Genomic DNA, 16,471 nt, shown 5'->3' with positions numbered 1-16,471 from the left:
TGGAATCTGGTAGACTTCACTTGAGTGGTCCAGCATTCCTTCCATCACTCACGGTTCTGGTTTCCTGCTGTGGCCTGCATCTCTCATCCCTCTCTGTTTGGTTCCCAATACTTCTGTGCTTGTCTGCCTCCCTCTCACCTGAACCAAAAGATATAAGCCATGGTTTGGGGGTTTTTTTTGTTTTGTTTTGTTTTGTTTTGTTTCTTTGTTTGGGGGTCCACATCCAGCTGCGCTCAGGGCTTACTCCTGACTGCATTTGGGAATTGCTTCTTCTGTCAGTGCACAGGAGAAATCATCTGGAATTCTGGGGAATCAAACCTGGGTCTTCCCATGCAAGGCAAGTACCCTACCTGCTGTACTATCTCTCCAGCCCCAATAATCTATGTGTTTTTAACTCCCTTCTAAACTATACTGTGACCTGAAGAAAACTAATACCTATCAGGGGTTAAAATGCAGGTTGAACTAAATTAAATTGAATAGAACAAAAATTGACCTCAACTTCTGGTATTTATCCAGGAATACTCGTCTTCCCACCACACCACCAGGTTCATGGGGAAATCCCAGGTTACTCCATCCATGGTGAGGAATCTCTTCAAGATGGGAAAAATGGCTGCTGCAGTCAGGAGACATTGGGCTAGCAGTCCCATCTCTCGCCCATAACCCCTCAACACACACGCATACACACAGTCTGTAGCACTGTCGTCCATTGTGAGACTGGTTGTTACTGTTTTTAGCATATTGAATACGCCACGGATAGCTTGCCAGGCTCTGCCCTGGGTGGGATACTCTCAGTAGCTTGCCGGGCTATCCAACAGGGACAGAAGAATCGAACCCAGGTCAGCCGTGTGCAAGGCAAGCGCCCTATCCGCTGTGCTATGGCTCCAGTCCAACAGAATTCAATTTAAAAAAAAGAAAAAAAACATCAACAGAGACCTTAGAAATTTATGGCAGGAGGAAAGTCAATGGACACTCTAGGGGGAAAGTTTTCTAAGCTTGATTTCAGCCTTACCAGAGTAAATCCAGTTATTTGAGATGAGTTTGTAGTAAAGACATATTTGATGGAAGACTTCACCTTGGAGAAGCTTCCTGATCAGAGTTGTAAATACTGACAAACACCGATACTTGAGACACAGCTGTCCTCCTGCAAACTTGAGAAATCTGAAGCGCCATGAAATATTTAGAGGCTCTCTCAACCTTTTCACATCTCTCTGTCGGGCCTGAATGGTTAAGGCACTTGCCCTGCCAGGCCATGACAATAGACCAACCTCCTGGCACCACATATGGACTCCCAAGCATGGCCAAGTGTGGCCTCTGAGCACCGCCGGGTATGTCCATCCCTGCAAAAAAAACAACTCCATCGCAATTTCCCCAGATGTTCCTGCACCCCAATGCTGAGCCAGCCTCTGCTCCTCCACACCATCCTGTCGGCAGAGTGCACTGTATCTATTTTTAGGTTTTTGCTTTTACATAATCCTATGTGGATTTTATTTTCTTGGAGTTACTTAAGAAGATAGACTGTTCCTCATAAAACAACTCCTTCCCCCAGCTTTCAAAGGTCTTTATCCTTTTATAGTCCCTGTGTAGATAAAATCCACACTTTTGTGGCTGACCCCACAGTCTGGGTCTTTGAGCTCTACAACAACCAGAGGTTATGATGCGGGCACTCCCTGGCCTGGCAAACCCCACTGGACACTAGTGGTTGGGATGTGTGAGGGAGAGTCTAAGGCATAGATTCATGTAGTCTGAGTTGGGGGCAGAGCAGGGGGAAGGGGGTGGGCAGTTAATGTCTAATACTGGCAGCCCCCCCACACCCATTCATTCTAATTTACCTTCAAGGCTGGTGCTCCCCAATGCTGAGATTTATATCTAGAAGGTTCTCCGTTCCCAGCAACACTCAGCTATGACTGATGGGGACATGCAGTGACTCTCTCCCACCCAGGCCAAGGGGACTCTTGTTCAGTGAAGCTTTCTTGCCCTCCAGGAGTCCTTTCTTTTAAAAATAGATTTATTAAACAATACAAAATAAATGATTTCAGTTCTGCTCTGGGGCAAGGGAAACAGCAGAAATCTGGTGTTGGGAAAGTGTAGTGGTGTGATGGAATTGGTGCTTGAATATTAAATGTGACCAAATATTGTGAACTATTTTATAAAAATAAAATAAAAATTTTAAAAATAGGTTTGTTATTGAGGCACCCTGCTTTACATACTAGGAGAGTCATTGTTTTATCACGGCCAAGCATGAGAGCCGTCTCTCCACCTGTGACAAATCTTCGTGTGAAACTCCAAGGTTCCCAGGCGAAGGGCAGCAAAATGCCTGAAGCCCTCCTCCATTCAGTAGTGCTAGTGCAAATAAATACAGTGCTGAGGGCATCCTGAAGGGAATGCTGGTTTAATCGATCTGGCCGAGCTGTCCCGCTCCTCCCTGGCCCAGAGAAAGTAGAAGAAGAATTCGAGAATTAGGGTACAGCTCACACCTGGGTCCGAGACCCAATCACCTTCCCCCTCTGCGCACGGATGAAGATGGCAGGGAGCTGCTTGTCTGGGCCTGGGTGGAGATGTCTGGAGGCTGCTGAGGCCCACACATGCCTTCAGGGCCATGATCAAGGGGCACTTGGGGAGAACCCAAGACTCGCACAGCCCAGAGGCAGAACCAGCCTGGCTCAGGGACGAGCTCACTGAAGCCCGCACCACTTCTCAAGGCCAAGCAGAAAAGGCAGCTCTGAAGACAGAGGGGGGGAGAGGCACCAAGCAGGTAGGAGACAGGGCTCATTCTGGAACTCACCACCGCTGGGAGCCTGTGTCTGGATCTCACATGTCCACCGTGTGGGGAACAATAAAGCATGCCCTAAGACGAATCTCGGAACCAAGCAGCTCGCTGCAGAGATGCCTCTGGACCTTGCGCCGAGCCAATTTCTCCAGGGTGCCTCAGACGAGAGCAGGGGTCCCTCTACCTGCCCCCTAGGAATTCCCAACAGCTGCCAATTTGCAGAATCCAATGAAAATCCCAGGTATGCAGGTCCAGAGTCTGCAAACTCCAGGCTTCAGGGACAGGGGATGGGCTGGTCCTTCTCATCTCCCCGTCCCCATGGGACCCTGGATATCATGGCCACTAACTGCCTCCGGCTGCTGTTTAAGCTCCTTAATGGCCACGATCCAGAAATACACAAAAGAATCTCAGAACTGAGCAGCTCACTGCAGAGATCTCTCCAGATCCTCTCTAAAATTTTAGAATTCTAGGAGTGCACAGCCACGAGAGCGGCCGTGTGACATCTTGTGCTATTCGTAACAAGCAATACAAAATAAATTATTTAGCATCTGCCTGTTCAGCAGGTTTGAGTGGCAGTGGGAAAAATTCAAAATAACGGTGGTGGGAAGGTGTAACAGTGGTGGGATTGGTGTCAAAATATTGAATGTAATCCATTATTGTGAACAATTATAAAAATGAAATTTAATATATATATATAATAAAATAAAGCATGCCCAAGTAGACACAACCTACTGCACCTGCCACCAGGTGTGGGCTCGCTGGTCTTGCAATGCCTGTGACATTCCTGCCATGTAGCACCCTTCTTTGGGGAACTTTTTTCTCCTGGGCTCCCTCAGTTCCCTCTTCTTCTTGGCCATATGGGTGCCTTGGCACAGGGCTCGGCCTTCTGAGCTGTCCCAATCCCCTCCTCAGGGGTGTCCTGACCCAGCCCTTGCTGGAGAGGACTAACTGCTCCCATCAGACCAGCCCCTCCTTCACTGACCAGCCCCGGGGTACACTATGCGCTCAATAGTGGCTCCTATTTGTCTTATGCCCACATGGACTCATATCTGCTTCCTGCTCACAGGCCACACTTCATCTGCCTCCCAGGGTGCCAGCCTCCTAATGGTCCGTTCAATTCATCAGACTCAGTCCAGGAACCCCCCCCCAAGAATCTCCTCTCTTACCTCAATTGCCTTTTCTGCACTCCCCAAGAGATGCAGTGCCTTCCTAGGGTATTCACCACACTTTCCCCCAGGCAGCACTCCCTCTCTCTCTCTCCCTCCCTCTCTCTCTCTCTCTCTCTCTCTCTCTCTCTCTCTCTCTCTCTCTCTCTCTCTCTCTTTCTCTCGATGTATGTGTCTGTCTCTGTGTGCGTGTCTCTCTCTCTGTCTCATTCTCTGTGTGTGTGTGCCTGTATATTCTCTCATTCTCTCTCTCTCTCTCTGTGCTTGAGTGTGTCTCTGTCTCTTTCTATATGTGTGTGTGTGTCTGTCTATTCTCTCTCTCTTTTCTTTTGAGGGCCACACCCAGCAGTGTTCAAGGTTTACTCCTAGCTCTAAGTTCAGGAATCACACCTGGCAGACTCAGAGGACCATATGGGGTGCCAAGGATCAAACGCAGGTTGGTCATGTGCAAGGCAAACACCCTACCCACTGTACTATTGCTCTGGTCCCAACACACAATCTCTTTAACTGTCTCCCTTTTGCCATATGCCTCTCAGATCCCCCAACAGCTGTCACTGTCCTGCAGGTGTGTTATATTTTTCCCCAATACTTACTTTGTTGTCAAGCACTAGCTGTAAGACACCTTCAGACAAATCAATAATTATTTCATAAGCACTCATGTCAAGCACAAAGCCCTTTATAAAGGTACTGATTGATGCTGTCAAAATGGGCCACCAGGGATCAGAGACATAGTGCAGGGGTTAATGAATCTGCCTTACATGTAGGTGACTCAAATTCCGTCCCCAGAACCACACATGGTCCCTCAGCCTGCCAGGAGTGATCCCTGAGTGCAGAACTAGGAGAAGCCATAAATACCGCTAGGTACGATCCCAAAACAAAACCAAAAAAAAAAAATAGAGAGATGGGGGGAGGGGACCCCAGCTATAAGGAAAGTTTGGGTGTGAAAAAACTTATCCTTTTAGAAGTATTAAAGGGTAGGATAGAGATGAGGTCTCAATTCCTTCTGTTGGTTCATTTCTCTTTTCTCCTCCCCCCGTCCTATATTTTCGTTATTCTTTTGTTCCTTTTAATTTTGTTGATATCCTTTTATAATCTTTATCCTCCTGGAGTATTTTTAACCAACATATTTAGCTAGTTCTAAAAGTCAAAGGGTATTTCAAAAACACTGGGGAAAAAATCTAGCTTTGCCTCGTCCCCTATAGTCCACACAAATAATGCTCCCACCTCTTTTTGGAGACAGCCCTACACCATTCTTTCCATCGTGAGGTCTTCTTTACTATTTTTATTATTTTATTCTGTTCATTTTCTTTCATATTCCTAAATATGAAACACTATCAATTTTGGTTACAATATTTAGACACTGCTTACTGACTTATGATAAGTGAAGTGACTTATGATACGTGAAGACTATTTCCAGATGCTGCCACTCCCCAATCCCAAACCTCCCAGTGGAACAACAGAATCATTTTCACTTTGACAACTTTTGTTTTTTTTTTTCTGGGATTAATAGTGGTCTTTTCTTAAAAATCACAGGTTGCTTTTTCAATTTATTACTACTCCTACTCCTTCTCTCCCCACCCCCCAAATAAATGGCAGAAGAATGTTCTTCAGTGGTATTTTTTCGTGCTGTCAAATATCTCACCCCCTTCTGCCTCCTCTTACGGACAGAGTAAAGAGATAAAATCGCCCTCAGGATGGTATGCCATTCCTGAAATCCTAGCCACTCTCGGGAAGCTGGTATTGGTGGTCTTTCTCTTCCAGGCGGCTCCAGCACCAGACTGCTTTTGGAATTTCTCCTCTTATCTGTTCTTGCCCTTCTTATCAGTCAGATAATGCTAGCTGAACCAGAAATAAACCTCTAAATCTCCTGAAGGCTTGCTTCCTGCCACTACAATGACCAGTGTAGTATTTGCCAGGGAGCCTCCCCCAAAGGGTTATAGGTTCTACCTCAGAGACCCATGCTCCCAGCTGTCAGAAATGGGGAGCGTATTAAAGGTACACCTGCTCTTTAACTGTCGTGATCAGAAATAATCCTGAATGCTCTTGCTCATGTTCCCACTGCTAATGTGCAGAGACCCCACGCAGCTAGATGTTCAGCTGGATGAGGGAAACGAAGGAGGCAGCTGCTTCTCAGCAAAATCCAATCAATATGAATGAAAGTGGGCTCTTTGGAAGACCACTTGGATCACCTCCTAAGGTTCAGGCCTCCAAGCTCACTGTCCCTGCCCTGTCTTGCACAGGGAGCTCCAACCAACGAGCACTCCCCTAAGTTATACAAGAGGACATCAACAACTGGACATGAATATCATTCTGTCATACTGTCATGCTGTCCTAATACATCTACGGAAAACTAAAGTGAAGGTTGGGGAAAAATACAAAAGCCCTTCGTCCTGTGTCCCAACTCTTACCCCATCAGCTCTTACTCTGGCATGTTCAGTGAAGGTTCCGTGGTACCTGGCACTATCCCAGTTCCACCAGGACCAGGTGAATTGCCCCAGAGCTTCAGCTGTATCTGCCCCCCTCCCTGCCTCCACCACCGCCATCCTCTCCCCACATAATTAGGTCTTTGAAAATATTTCCGACTTGAAAGGTCAAAGTTCTTGGGGGGAAGGGAGAGAGAGGAGTCTTCTCTGCATTGTTCCCTGGTCAAAACAGGAAGTGCTTACCCCTTTTATGAAATGTGATAGCTTTTTACAAAAGCCAATGCACTGCGGTGCATACCATCATGCAAGGCTGAGTAATATGTGGAAGCTGCTTTGGGTCTTTCTCACGGCCTGTCCCTGCGGTGCCCTCTCAACACAGTCTGCTCGGGTGGGTGGAGGTCCATGACTCTCCCCAGTGTGTGGAGTTTGGGGTGCTGGCTCACGCAGTAGGCAGACAGTGCTTGCTCTCATCCTCACACTTCTCAGCTCCAAGGCACAACCCCAATCTCTCATCTCCAGGTTGCAGGAGCCTCCCTCCCTCCCCCCATTCTCTTTTTTCCCTCCCTCTCTCCCTCCACCCCTCTCTCTCTCCCTCCATCCCTCTCTCCAACTCTCCCTCCATCCGTCTCTCCCTCTCTCCCTCCATCCCTCTCTCTCCAACTCTCTCTTTCTCTGTCTCTGTCTCTCTGTCTCTATCTCTGTTTCTATCTCTGTCTCTTTCTCTCTGTCTGTCTCTGTCTGTCTCTCTGTCTCTCTGTCTGTCTCTCTCTCTTTCTCTCTCTCTCTCTCTCTCTCTCTCTCTCTCTCTCTCTCTCTCTCTCTCTCTCTCTGTCTCTCTCCCTTCTACTCTCTCTGTGGTGCAATGGAACAAACTCTGATGACACTTGAAATTAGGCTGGATTTGGAGACCTGGTTCATGCTCTGTCTTGCCCTGGTCAGAAGACCCCTGACAGATCACAGTCTCCCAAGACTTCAATTTTCTTCACCAAAAATGGAGCAAATAGCTGTAGAAAGTGATTTGAAACAGCTCTAATCCAACAACTTCCAGAGCACTGATACGCCCATGATCTTTCGCTATTATTTGTTCCATGCACCCATGTGGAACCTGTAGGGAAAGGTTGTTTGTCCACTTCATGGATGAAGACTCAGATGCCCCAGATCAAAGACTGGTGGCCGGGAGCATGACAGGTGCCAAAGCATCTGTCATCGTCACTGTTTCTATCCAAAAGCATTTGCAACGCCAGTGATGATGACAGATGCTTTGGGGATGAACTGTAAGAGCATGTCCTTACATGGGACTTACTGTTGAACTGGAATGACATAAGGGAAACGGACAATCCTCTTTCTGGCCCAGCATAGTCTTGCTCCACAAGATTGGGTGAGTTCACTGAGGGAAGGGCACAGTCACCAGAGAACTTTGCATGAGCCAGGTTGAAGGAGATGACAAAGAAAATGGAGCTAAGGCCAGGGTGTGAGAGGAATGGGTGAGACTAGAGGGGAAAGGAAGGCGTGAACAAAAGTGAGGCAAGTACTCTTAAACAGACACTCAAAGATGGGTCACTGGCAACGTGATGGATGGCCATGTCTGTTGGATGAGGTCTAAGGAGTTCCTACAACAGACTTATGAATAATGGTATCAGCGCAAAGTAAATGGCCTCCAAAAAGTTGTTTGTCCACATGCACGAATGAGATATTCCCAGGAACACACACAAGACCTGCTCAGTCTGTTAGCCCTCATAATTCACATTTTAATACCCCATGCATCAACACCCCTGAACTATGCTGTCTGAACTTTCCTTTGTAGACATTACCGGGATGATTTTACACTGTTGTGAAATACTGCTAATGGCCCTGGACTGCTGGGAGCAAACATGGATCTTCTCTGAGACCCCAGTCGAAGCCAACACGCTTTCTTCCTCCTTCCTGCCAACATCAAGGGAGAATTGGGAGCCTCATCAGGACTCTCATCAGCCTAGTACTGCAGGGGTGGGGTGGGGATGCTCAGGACAGACAATACCCTGGACCCCACATCATCTCAGAGTGTCCAGGCACTGCACCTCTTCTGATCTTTGGGTGCTGTGGAGAATGGAGCAGACATTGAGGATTTGGAGGCCACTCAGTCATCCCACCCTAGTTCCTGCACCAGGAGTGACTGTGGAGGTAAGAGCTGCTGGGTGGTATCCCCAGACCTCTGAGAGTGCTGGTCCCCAGATGCTCACCCACACCCCAAATGCACACAAGTAGATTTCTCCCAGAATGAACTCTTTCCCACAGCAAGCCCAATTTTGGTCAGACTATCACTCTGGTTTTCTAGAAATAGAATTGCTCACTTCATTCCATAAAGCATGCATAAGGGCATTTAGCTGAGCACTACAAAGATCAACCCCAAGCACCAAGCTTGGAGTAGCCCCTAGACCGCTGCCAGGTTTAACCCTAAATGCCAACTTCAAGGACTGGAGAGATAGCTCAATGGACTCGGGTGTAGATCAAGCTCCGTATGCACAAGGGCCTGAGTTTGATCCTCAATACTGCATAACACCCTACGCACCACAAGTTATAGTCCTGGTGTCCCTACATAGCCCGCATCCTGCAGACTTAACCAGCAGATCCACACAGCCAGGCCAAGTATCACCAGAAGTACCCTCTGTCTCCTAAAGATCACTGGGGAACACTCTCTCCCACACATAGACACAAAGCAAATCCAACCTACTTTCACTAGCTTCACGAGATCAACCATTCCTGTCACCTGACATTAGCTGTTAATTGCATCAGTGCCACATGTAATTTTTAAATGCACTTTTATTTTATAGTGAAGTAAAGCTTGCTGTTTTAGGTTCGGACATATTTGCATAAAATTGCACAAAACTAATTTAGTCCCCTCTGTAACGTTTTGAACATGACTCTCATTTGAGTAGGAAATTGGAGAGTTGTACAGTGGCTGTTGCATGTGCTTTGCAATCCTAAGAAATTCACCTATGTATTCAAGTCGCACACTGAGATTTCCATGCAAAGTCCAGTTAAAAGCCATTGCACGGCATAAGAAATTACCTCTGTGATCATTCTCCTACATATGCTCAAGAAAGCAAAAGTGCTTTTGTCCAGAAATAAGTCTCTCTCTCTCTCTCTCACTAAAACAGACGTTAACCACCTGGCTCAACCAGCAAGCGCTGTTTATTTTTAGGATAGCCCTGAAATATGAATCAAGAAGACAAAGAACAAAAGCGAAACCATCAAGCCACTCTGGGAAGGACAAGTCCAGAGTTCCTAAATGAATGTGTTACTTGAAAATATAAACCATTTCTTCTGAACTTGGCTCTGTCATCCATCTCGGAAAAGGATGTTTTTACAATCAGAGCAGAAAAATGACTGGCGCTAAGGCATTTACATTTCTTTGTTGCAAAATGAATGTAACTTGTTCTGATTCCAGCAGTGGAGAAAGCAGCCCAAGTAGTGGTTACTTTCCAAAGTGAAACTTAAAACCACAATCTCCGTTTCACAAAAGGCAGAATGAGTCACCGGAAGAGGCCACTTGCTTGCAAAACTCATTAAAAGCAATGCAGGGCTGAATGGACTTCCTGCACCAGTGAAAAGCTGCCTGGCATCAGGACAACACCTCCAGACTCTGACAATTTTCAGGAGGAAGGGAGCCTGCAGAAATCTGGGCACAGCCAGGTCTCTGGCTCACACACTCAGCCGCCACCTGGTCTTGGCAGAATCCCCCATCCACCCCACCCTGACACGGGGAGCAGCTCCCACGGGAGGCGGCTCAGGGCGGGAGCCGGGCACCCAAGGGTCAGGACCACGCCTTGAGATTCTGGGTCAAGTCCAGTGCCAGCTGCCTCTGGGCCCCCTGGGACCAGAGTCTGTGCCTCAGATGTGGCGAGAGACAGGGCGTGCCTCAGAACCCCAGGGAGGAATTGAGCAAGCCAGATGAGGGCCCCTCCACTCCACGTGTGCACAGGAGAGCTCAGCAGGATGGGGCGAAACTGGCCAGTTTGTATTTCACCCCAGCCCACGGGGGGGGGGGGGGGGGGTCTGTTGGCCCCAACAACAAACGGCTGCAGGCTGCTCCCTCCTTTGAGCCAGCGCCGGGACCCCACCCTGGACTCTGCCAATGGGGTCATGTTGCTCCCCAAACTGCCCCGTGACCCCTCCCACCCCCTTCCCAGACACACACAAGCCCACACATCCCTGGTGCAGCTGTAGGGTGGCCCAGCAGCTTCGTCAAGCCCACAGACCCCCGTGGCTAAAGGCAGGGCAACTACCGTGAACGAGAGTGCAGCCAGAGTGTGCCCGACTTCCAGGGCCAACTGTGGGGTCCCTGTTCCTGCACTTCCGGCAGGTGTGGCCATACTTCATGGCCACCTTTCCCTGTAGCATGAATAAATGGAGAGATGGGGACAATTCTGAGACAGGAGTCCCCCAGTGGCATCTAAACCATCTTTCCTCATGTAGGGATGAAACCCCACCCCTCACTGCCCTGGCAAATAGAGTAGTGCCCGCGTGCCCGCTCATCTGGGGACAAAATACAGAGACAAAGAACTGGGAAAACGGCTGATGTGTGGCTTAGGACCCCACTCCTTCCAGAAAGGGGCAATTCCAAGGCCAGATCTTACTTTCACGGGTCCCTGCCTCCCTCTTCACCACAACACCCGTCCTATTCCAGGGCTGGTTCTCTCTGCACACAATCACTGCCTTACACAGGAAGAGACCGATTTGGGGGTCCCACAGCACTAGTCATGACTTCTACCCTCTCTCCCCCTTCACCCCTCGTGCTCCTTGCTTAACCCCAATGATGGGGCTCCTGGGTGGAGTCTACTGAGGTGTCCGTGTTCGTGAACCAAAAGAGAAAGTGTTTTCGACATTCGGGTGACACAGCTGAGATACTGGGGAAATCCGAGCTACAGAACTAACTCATCTCCCCTGCTCGCCTGACAGCCGCCTGCCAACAGCATGCAAACAGCATAGCCTAGTGGTACCGCAGAGAGAACAAGGGAAAACAGGGCCAGCAGCTCATTCAAAAGGAAAAATAAATCCTGAGATCTGAAATGTGTGATGTTGAAAGCAATGTTTTGGTTGCAAAGCACACAAACCTTACTTGCTGCAGACACCCGAAGCTGAGATCCTGAGATCACTCAGAACCTTCCAGGAGGGCAGCCTCTACCCTGCTGGGGAACCCTGAAGAAGTGAGGCCCCAAGAGACCCGCGTGATTCTAAAGCATCAAGGCTGCCTCAGGACAACAGGATTCCTGGCATGTGGGACCATGCACGTCAGCAACGGGAAGCGTGACCGATCCATTAGTGCCATGAGCTCACTCATCAAGGGGTTCTGAGCAACTTTTGTCAAACTGGAAAATGAATTGGGTAAAGTCTAGCGATGAGCCTAGACCAGGAGGTCATGGACGTGAGATCAGGGAAGCTGCTTGATTTATACTTTTATTTCCTGTCGATGATTATAGTGCTTTGAATACTCTTGAAGAGCTTGCAGACAGGGAGAGAAGCTGGTTAGGACATTTGTGGAGCTAGCACAGGGCTGGACTAAGGAGGGTTTGAGAGGAGCACACTAACCCATAGCTCCTCTCTGCCCTCGGACCCCCAACGCCAGGAGGCAATACCTCTCTGCCTTAGTTATTCCAGAACCAGAGGCCAGCATGTCAGAGCCACCCCTTGAAATTGTTCAAGCTAGCCAATTCCAAGCCATTTGACCTGTGCTGGTGCCACAGGACCCCAATCAAGACCCCCACTCCCACACTCACCCTTGGCTTCTGCCACTCGTGCCTCCCTAGACCCCCTTGTGGTCCTGGGGGCACATGGTACCTCCTGAGTCTAGGACCTGTGAGTACAGCCAACTTTGCTTTCCTGGGTCTCTGCCATTCACATTGGGCTGACTAAGCTCAATGAGTAGAATCTGATTGCAGAAGAGCCACGGGTCAACACCGGTTATGGGCCCCATCCCAGGGGCACTACATGCACCACCTTTGACTGATACTCCTGACAGGGTGGAGCCACACCCTGCAATGCAGCCTTTACCTCTTCCCTCAGGCTCCCTAAGTACACGGGAGAGCTGTGGTCTTACCATAGGTCTTGCCCATAGCATCCAAAACGACTGTCTCGCTTATTGCAAATATTGAGTGGTTCACAGACTTAATGATTTTGTGGGGGAAGATTCAAGAAAACAGTGGTGAAGTGGCTGCCTTACATTTGATCGCAAGTTCAACCTCCGCACCACACCGCATCACCACATCACCATGTACATCCGCTGGTGTCACCCCTGTCACACAACCAAGTGTGAGGCTCTCAGCACCATCACAAATGTGTGAAAACCCCTGTAACAGTAACAACAGTAACAATAGGTAGGATTGGGAGCAGCGGGAACATAAAGAATCAATGTGCTTGAGAGTATGGGGAATATTGTCTGCCATAGAGGCAGGGGAAGGGTGGGAAAGGGGAGGTTATACCCAGGATATTGGTGGTGGGGAATGTGCACTGGTGGAGGGATGGGTGTTTGATCATTGTGAGATTGTAACCCAAACATGAAAGCTTGTAACTATCTCACAGTGATTCAACAAAATTTAAAATTTTTTTTAATTAATGTGTTTAATCAGACTGAAAGAGCAGCTTAAGGCTAGGAGATAGCACAGTGGTTCAAGCGCATGCCTAGCATACATCTGGCTGGGTTCAATTCCTGGCACCACATGGTCCCCCCCCCCCCCCACCCAGCATCACTCAATGCAGCCCTGGAGGTCCTTGAGCACCACTGGATGTGGCCATGGCGGCCCCCGGCACTGCTGGGGTGGCTTTGGCATTCCCAGCACTGCAGGGTCAGACAGCATCGCATCCTTGTGTCAGTGCACTGAACCGACCACCCAGTTGGTCAAGAAGAGCAAGCGTGCATCTCCTAAGGCACCCCTCCCCCCACCAAAAAATAATAATCAGCATCTAATTTAGTAGAAACGAATCAAATTTACACGGCTCATATTTAGAAGTCTTTCATCGGGCTCCTTTATTGCAATGTTTTCTAGCTTTGCATCTGGCACAACACAATGAAGTATTACAGTGATTTTTATTGTTGCACCGGCACGGCACGTACAAATACAACTCAGCAAGTCAGATAGAATTCAAGTGATAATCCAGACCTAAAATTGAAAAGGGAATGCTCCTTGAAGATGTCAACACTTCCTCCAATGGACCGAGCGGATGGGCTTTTCCATAGTCCGGGGGTCTCCTCGTTCTTCATCACCTGAGCTGAACACTGGGAGACTTGTGACTACGCAGTGCCTCTTTCCAAGGCGTGGCCCACATATAGCGCTTGACAGTGGGGTGTCGAGGGCATTGACACAAACAAGCCAACTCACATCCACGGGATGACAGCCCACAGACGAATCTGGTTTGCCACCCACAGGGGAGACGTCTCAGCCTCTCCTGGGCTCCCCATCGGGGCGGGACCCAGCCCCAGGAGGACAGAGAGGGTATTAGCTCCATGGGCACCCAATGAAAGGGCCAGTGTGGCCTGCTATCTCCCACCCATGTAGAGAAGGGACAACAAGCGGGTAACCCCCTCGTAATGGCACCGGGGCAAAGGGAGGGAGGGAAGAGGCACGCCCCCCTGTCTCAGTCCAATTTCTCCCTGCGAGGGAAAATGGGTCAGCTTTGGTAAGGCCCCTGGAGCTTATACTTCAGCTACAATTCAAACCTCCTCTACTCCCCCCCCAAAAAATACCTTCACGACAGAAAAAAAAACCCGGGCAGCCTCTAAAAATCACTGGTGGTACAAGGCCAGAATGATTAAAGGCAGGACCCATTTCCATCCTAGGGAAAGAACCCAACCCACAAAAGGGATCTGCGCATGCCTGCTCCTCACCCCGGGCGGCCCTGCCCCCTGCGCATGCTCAGTTGTTCCCGGGGTCCTGCGCATGCTCAGTCAGGCGCCAGCGGGCCGGTCCGCCACCACGAAGGCAACACCTCGGGGGCTTCTTTCACAGAAAGAGTAAAATTTCAGTCAGCGGTTCCTTTTGCTCCTCGTTTGGATTCTTCTTTGAAAGCCTCCAGTGGCTCTAACATTGTGATTTCATTCCAGTCAGTGGAGTCAAACAGTTTTTTTTAAAAAAAAAAAAGAATAATTGTAATACTTCAAAAGTAAATCAAAATCTTTTACCCCAAATAATTCGCTTGCTTTTGAAACCGTTCTGGCCACCAGACAATCTAAAAGCACAAGGAAGGGAAGAAGAGAGGAGCCTCTTCTCCCCGGGGCCTCAGAGAACGGAACGGTGCTGGCGGGGAGCGCCGAGGGGAGCGACGCGGCCGGACCACAAGGCGCGCTGGCCTCCCCCGCCCGCACGCTGTTGGGCGCACAGAGACAGTCGTCACGGAGAGACGGTGCTGGCATGCTAGTCACACAGCGACGCAACCGGCGGGGACTAATAAATAATATCGACAGAGGAAAAGGGCGTGGCGGCTTGCGTGACGATTTTCTTAAAGCGAAGTCGGGTGCTCGCCCCACCCCGGGGACCACCCCCAGGAATCCACCTCACACTGTCCCCGGCATCGGCTCTGTTCCCGCCCACAGCCGCAACAGCACCCGCCACAGGCCGCGGGGGACACGCAGGACGGCGCACGGAGCATGCCAGGCAAAGCGCACCCTAGGCAACATGCCTGTCAACAGATGTGTTAAGGCATAAATAGTCCAGCCTGAGCCACAAATATGCGGGAAGGCAACCAATGACACAGGTTATCTTTAGCGCTGTGGCCTAAACGTGAGAAGGGGCAGGCCACGCAAATACTGCGGGGGGAAGGAACTGCAAGGCAAGGTCAAGACCCAGACAGCCTGATCTGGGTTCCCTTCAGAAACTTCAGATTCAGATCCTGGGTCCCCACCACACACACACACACACACACACACACACACACACACACACACACACACACACACACACACACACACACACACACACACACACCAGCACAGCCCTTCACTCTCTGCAGGGGGCCATTGCCTATACCAGGCCAATGGAAATGAGCTTCCATCCCCTTCAGCACACACACACACACACACACACACACACACACACACACACACACTAGCACAGCCCTCCACTCTGCAGGCAGCGGTGCCTATACCAGGCCAATGGAAATGAGCTCCCATCCCCTTCAGCCCAGAGTCAGTAAATGAACGATGTGGACATTGGGGACTCAGGGCAGCCTCCTCTGCTCAGGTATCTTGAACCCACGTGGCCCTATTCCCAAGACCCTAGGAACAGAAGCCAGTGGGGAGGACCAAGTGGCCTTGAAGGTAGGTTTTCCATTCTGTGCCTGCACCTGGCTCCAAGACTATAAAGTGCACTCTTCAATTACCCCTTAGCAGGGTCAACCCACCCTAGGACAGAGGGGGCTGGAAAATGCTGCTCAGTTCTCCCAGCTCACAAGCAAATGACTGCCCGGCAAGCTGCAGAGCGCCCGAGCCATGGTTCCCAAAACCTATCCTTTAATGGGGCTGCTAGGCTGCAGACGACGCCAGGGAGGCTGCCTGGAGCAACTTATGCAGAGGCCGAATGGACATCTTGGTTTTCAAAGGGTGGCAGTGGGTCTCTCCAAAAGGTGAAATTACTGAAAGTATCTGAGCAGGGAAAGTCGGAAGAATGGCTTCTCTTCAGCAGCGGGAAAACGTGGTCAACCACTTCACAGAGTCTCACATAGCTGAAAGGACAAGGGACAAGGTCAGTGCCTTTGAGGGATACAGTGGCCACATGCAACTCCTGCCACCACACCACTCCCTCCCCCCCACACACACTGTACATACACATACATACACCCCACACATACATACATCACAGAAAGAGTAAAATTTCAGTCAGTGGTTCCTTTTGCTTCTTGTTTGGATTCTTTATTCACATAAACACACAACATAGGTATATACATATACATACCACACACAAATGACATATACACTGCACATACAAATATATATACACACACACACCCACCACAAGCATATATATATATATATATATATATATATATATATATATATATATATACAGCACACACACACCCTGCTCTGGCTGTGCTTGAGAATGGCCCTGAGGAACAGACAAGTCACAATACAATAGAGATTATTC

At 49.4% G+C, this 16,471-nt stretch overlaps 1 protein-coding gene across 7 annotated transcripts in view; it reads right to left on the bottom strand.

Annotated features, from left to right (window-relative positions):
• Positions 1-13,334: 13,334 nt before the first annotated feature.
• LPIN1 (lipin 1) overlaps positions 13,335-16,471 on the bottom strand; it is a 158,187-nt gene continuing 155,050 nt past the window's right edge. For all 7 annotated transcript variants that reach the window (XM_055120998.1, XM_055121000.1, XM_055120999.1 and 4 more), the window contains one exon: positions 13,335-16,049. In XM_055120998.1, the coding sequence (XP_054976973.1) occupies positions 15,890-16,049 (160 nt within the window). In that variant the 3' untranslated portion in view covers positions 13,335-15,889. The remainder of the gene's footprint in view (positions 16,050-16,471) is intronic.

The sequence above is a fragment of the Sorex araneus genome, chromosome X, assembly GCF_027595985.1.
Source record: "Sorex araneus isolate mSorAra2 chromosome X, mSorAra2.pri, whole genome shotgun sequence".
Lineage (NCBI taxonomy): Eukaryota > Metazoa > Chordata > Mammalia > Eulipotyphla > Soricidae > Sorex > Sorex araneus.
This window is presented reverse-complemented; position numbering and strand designations above follow the sequence as displayed.